This window comes from Impatiens glandulifera, chromosome 4 (assembly GCF_907164915.1).
Source record: "Impatiens glandulifera chromosome 4, dImpGla2.1, whole genome shotgun sequence".
NCBI classification, from domain to species: domain Eukaryota; kingdom Viridiplantae; phylum Streptophyta; class Magnoliopsida; order Ericales; family Balsaminaceae; genus Impatiens; species Impatiens glandulifera.
In genome coordinates, this window is record NC_061865.1 from 3,589,559 (window position 1) to 3,594,855 (window position 5,297).

Here is a 5,297-nt window from a genome sequence, read left to right on the forward strand (position 1 = left end):
TATTTTTGAATAATGTGTTTTGTCTGGTTTATTTTGATAGTAGGGGAGGACTATATTTTTTTTTGGGAGTAGTTCCCTAAAAGTATAGACTGATTTTGAAATATACCCTTAAAAAATATTTTTATGATAGATACTCTTAATATGCTATATTTTGATGTTCAACTTTACCATTAAAACTGTTGTATCAATTTATAATTGCACGTTTTGTATAGGTAAAAAACATCTTTTGTTGTTTTTTAATAGCATTTTTTATTCGTTTTTTTATATATAATAATAGGTTCTTGATACGATGATTCAAAAGATGAATAATCGTTTTTCGGAATCAACTGCGGAGGTACTTACTTGCATTGCTTGTTTAGATCCAAAGGACTCATTTTTCTCTATTTGATATTGGTAAGATACTCTACCTGCTGAACTTTATCCGGATAATTTTTTGTTAATTGACCGTATAATACTAGAGAACCAGTTTCAGACTTAAATAATTTTTTTATGATTCAAGATTTGGGAAGTCTTGCTAAGAAGATGATTGAAACTGAGAAACATAAAATTTTTACAATGATATATCGGTTGATTGAGTTAGCAATGATTTTACCTGTTACGACTGCTTCTATTGAAGACTTTTTTCTGCGATGAAAATTATAAAAACTGATTTACATAATAGAATTATTTATTAGTTAAATTATTTAATTTATTAATTAAAATATTATTATTTTAATTTTAATTTCATATTAATACAATTTAAATATTTTTGTAAAAAGATTCACTCTTTCAAAATTTATATCAAACAAAATTATTAAAATAATTAAAAAATTATTCAATAAGGCCTTGTTTAATCTTGGATTTGTAGTTTTTTTTTTACAATGTTGGGCCCACTACACCAACCGTGGCTATTGTCCCTAATTGGATCTTGAGGGTCGCCACAAGTCATTACTAATTAACCTTCTCTTTGAGCCTGTTTCATCTTGATTTTTAGGGATTTAAAAACAAAAAATTAAATAAGCTATTTAATTTTTAATTGGTTTAATTAATAAAATGTTACTTAGTATTTAAAATTTTAATTTGATAAAAATAAAATAAGATTAATTTAGTTAATGAAATTATTGATTTGCTGGTTAAAATGATAATGATGCTCCCTCCAAGTCATTCATCTTCGATGGGAAGACTGCGACTCCATTCGACTTTGGATCCGGACATCTCCAACCCTACAAAGCCATGGACCCGGTCTTGTATCTTGTGTGGCAGTGGGTATGATATCTAAGAGCTAGAAATCGCGAAATTTAAGTGCCCTAGAAAGTCCACTCTTTCCCTAGCAATCTCAACTATCCTTTAGTAGCTATATCTAACATTAAGCGAAGTGCCACCGTCTAGAGAACCGTGGGAAATGTGGGTTCCTTCTAATAACCCCCAAAGACAATGACCTTTTGTACCAGTACGATAGAAAAAGAAGTTAGTTATAACGGTTAAAAATTATGAGAATAATGTGAAGGGAGACTATGTGTTTGGATGGTATGCATGGAGTGATGGTATCCATTTTGTAAGGAGTCCAATCGTCGGCATAATATTTAGGGAGTGAAGAACTTGTGCGGTTTTGAAAGCTGTATCAAGATTATGAAATGAAAAATCTGTGTAATTTACTAAAATGTATGTATTGATGTAAAAAATATATAACATTAATAAAAGTCAATATCCATATGTAAGGGAAGGTTGCAAAATTCTCTTCATTTTTATTTAGTGTCTATGAAATTATGAATCACACAAATTCTTAGAAAGAGCACAAGCCAAAGAAGTTTAGTAAACCTGATCAGTGGTTGTAGGAAGCCGTTGTCGCTTCTCCACATATGCTGTCGGAAACCATCCAGCTTTCCCTTTGCACTCTCCTTCTGACCATCCCGAGGCACTCACCTGGCAAAGACACGACAAGGAGAGAAAAAACACGCGATTATGGTTATGGCTATGGAATAACATAACTATGCCAAAGAGTTTATGAAGGAACCTTTCTAACAACAACATAGTCGCCCACGTCCAAACTGATTTCCTTATCGGATGTGGCCTCAAACTGATGCATTGCCTCGGCCAAGAAGTACTTTTTGTTTCCTGGACCGACAGTAGTAGATGGAGTCACTGGAGGAGCCGACTCTTTTCTTTGTTTCTCATAAACCATCTAATATCAAACAAACTAGCCAAAATGAGTTTAAGAATCTAAAAGATGAAACTATTTGTGATTTTTTGTCTTAATAAGTTAAATTTTCAACTGTGAACTCATCTTGATCCAAATTCATTTCAGAAATATCATAGAAAAAAGTGTTTCTAAATGAAGAACTATAAAAATGAATGATTACTTACTTCAGCTTCGATATTGCCAAGAATGGTAGCAATTCTCTCATGATATGTCTTCTCTCCTTCCACCTACATACGAAACTCATATAACCGTGGCCAAACCAAAATATAATCGCTAATAATTCTCACAAACATATACCATTGCAAGGAATCTCTGAAAAGTCAATCTTTGTTGTTGGGATTCTATAGCTGCTAATGCGGATGCTGCTTCTTTACCCAACACTGCCATGTTAGCCTTGATTTCCTGCATCTTAGCTTGTGCAACATACAACTTTGCATCATTCTCGGGAATTGGAGCTTCCCTTACACGAGCTTGTCGTCTAGAAATCTCTACAGCCTGTTTGCTTTTACAGACAAGTGAAATTTAAACATTTGTGGTAATGAATCCAGCATTTCACTGTATTAAGTGCTAGCAATTAGATTACCTGTGCCTCAGCTTCTTGCCTCATTCGACTATAACGTTGAGCAAGATGGCGTGCATCTTCCAAGTGAGCACCCGCAACCATTGCTCTCAATGGTTCCAAAACCTGTGAAAACAGAGTCATAAGAGTTCTTGTGTTTTCAGTTTGCATTATCAAGAGTGCCTTAAATCTGAATAAGGTATGCATGCCCAATTTAGAAATAGTAAAGAATGGTTATGTGGGAATTGGTCAATACCTACTTGAATGAGTGTCTTTCTGGATGGTCCATTTCTCATCCTTATATTTTCTGCTAGAATTTTGAAACTCAATGAACCCTTTTGGACATGACGTTTTTATTTAGTATACATCAAGTGGTGGCTCGATCTTAACGAGAACCCATCAATTCATTTTCACAAACAAATACATTTTTGTTTGGTGAGAAAGTGTTGCTAAGTGAAGTATCAATTGGTGATTGGGACTTTGGTGTGATCACAAGCTTGGGTTTAGGCTATATCAATTGGGGATCTATTTCATTCAAGTGGTCTTCATAAAAAAATTGATATTTGGAATGCATGGTTCCACAATACACTAAATTCTATCAGTAAGGAGACACATACAAGGATCTTAAAAATGGAACTACATGCAGTACAAATATTGAATAAAATTGTGGTTTCTATCCAAAATGACCTTGTAGAGTTTCCATTGGCATTGTGTTGAAATCTTGTACTTAGAAAAAAAAAAGCGGAACCATGGAAAAAACCCAACCTGAGAAAATAAGAGCTGATTGAAATCTTCTTGCTCCTTTTCCACATGCTTACGAGCATCACCATATAGAGAAGCAGCCGTAGCTAGAATCTTGTCATCAACATTCTCAATTCCATATCTGCAACAATCTTCAGACAATTTGGTTCCTGAATAGAAAATGCAATTTCGGAACACACATAGATTATCAGATAACTGATGAGTAAAACATAATTCTTTGATCCCATTAAACTCCCTTTCCCCCTGAATAGTTTAGTCTAAAGAGTTTACCTGCCTCGATATGCTTATAGCCAACAGCCGTCAAAGCTTCTGCAGCTTTGATTACATCCTTTTGAAACTCCTGTATCCACCAACATATGCATTCACCATTTCTGTCAATCATTTTGGTTTCATATTGTTTTGCTTTTTATTTTTCTTTTTAAATTATCTAAGTAAATATAATAGCAAGAAATCATGCATATTACTCAAGAACTGAAGAGTTGAAAGTTATAAATGTAAGTAAGCATCCTTACACGTCCTGAACGAGTAGATTTATAAAGTTTGTCTATGTGCTGATGTGTTTGCATCTCAACCTCATCAATAACCACAACATCAGAACTTTCATAACCAGTCCCACTCAACTGCTTTATCACCGCCTGAAACATAAAGAAAAAAAACTTTCATCAGTAAAGCATTTCATGAAAACCAGGATTACAAAAACGAGAACTATTTGATACATAAACAGCTTCTCTTTGCATAATTCAAACTCAACAATGACCAAAATACATGTCTTCACGTCTTATATCCTTAACTAGAATAACTTCATCCGTATCTTGCTGGAACAAAAAACACAAAAATGATTCTAATTTGCTTGTACACCATACCTAGTCATAAAGAGACATGCTAGAAATTCACATCAGAACACCATACCTATTGCATCATGCAGTATGAAACTCAAGAGTTTATATTCCCATTTCCCATTCCACTCATTTCATTCTCACATAAACAATGAACAGTGAAATTAATACAGTAAGACAAATAAAGTATATGAAATACAAAGCTTTGAAGAATCTACACTCCAGTCCAGATGAACAAGACATAACGATTAACATTCTGAATTTCACAAATCAAACACTTATTAAAATATCTTAAGCTCATCTACTTGACAGTGTTATCAATTTTGACCAACAAGCGAGGCACCACTGAGAAATAGAATTCCAGTTCCATTTGTTAATCACAACCTAATTTCGCTAACAATTTAAGAACATAATCCAGTTACAGAGAAAAAAAGTCCACCGTAGCTCTCTTCTTTTTTACAGGTGGTCAAGAAATGATGATCGGTAGTACCTGTTGTTGCTTAGCAACTTGTTCACGGAACTTGTTGGCTTGCTTCCTCAATGCATCCATGGTGTATATATATATCTGCAATTCACTCGATATTTGGTTCGATCAGCTCGTAATTTGTTATAGAGTACGAATCTTGTTGCATCTAGATCATCGTGAGCAATATCTCAGATCTATCGCATTCAGTGCTACCTTACTTAGCCTTGTATGTCAATCCCTTTACCTCTCGCTATCGATTCTGAGTTTTAGCAGTCGCAAGGAGATTAGCATTGAATATCTTTTTATTTCAATCATATCAATTAAATTTCATAATTATTCTATAAATAATATAATAATTTTATATATTTAATTTAATAAAATAATATCATTAAATTTGTTAGTTAAAACTTTCTATATAATCCAATTGAATAGTTAAATGAGTATAATTAATATTTTATTTATTTATAAATATTCTATTATATAATATTATAATAT

At 33.0% G+C, this 5,297-nt stretch overlaps 1 protein-coding gene across 1 annotated transcript; it reads right to left on the reverse strand.

The window, feature by feature from the left end:
* Nucleotides 1–1,648: 1,648 nt before the first annotated feature.
* Nucleotides 1,649–5,067, reverse strand: LOC124935855 (SH3 domain-containing protein 3-like). Its single transcript, XM_047476287.1, has 9 exons — nt 4,827–5,067; nt 4,013–4,135; nt 3,771–3,840; nt 3,504–3,649; nt 2,763–2,864; nt 2,477–2,674; nt 2,344–2,406; nt 1,994–2,161; nt 1,649–1,902 (listed from the first exon to the last, which is right to left on the reverse strand). The coding sequence occupies exons 1-9, from the start codon at nt 4,884–4,886 to the stop codon at nt 1,789–1,791; spliced, it is 1,044 nt and encodes a 347-aa protein (XP_047332243.1). The 5' UTR covers nt 4,887–5,067; the 3' UTR covers nt 1,649–1,788.
* Nucleotides 5,068–5,297: the final 230 nt, after the last annotated feature.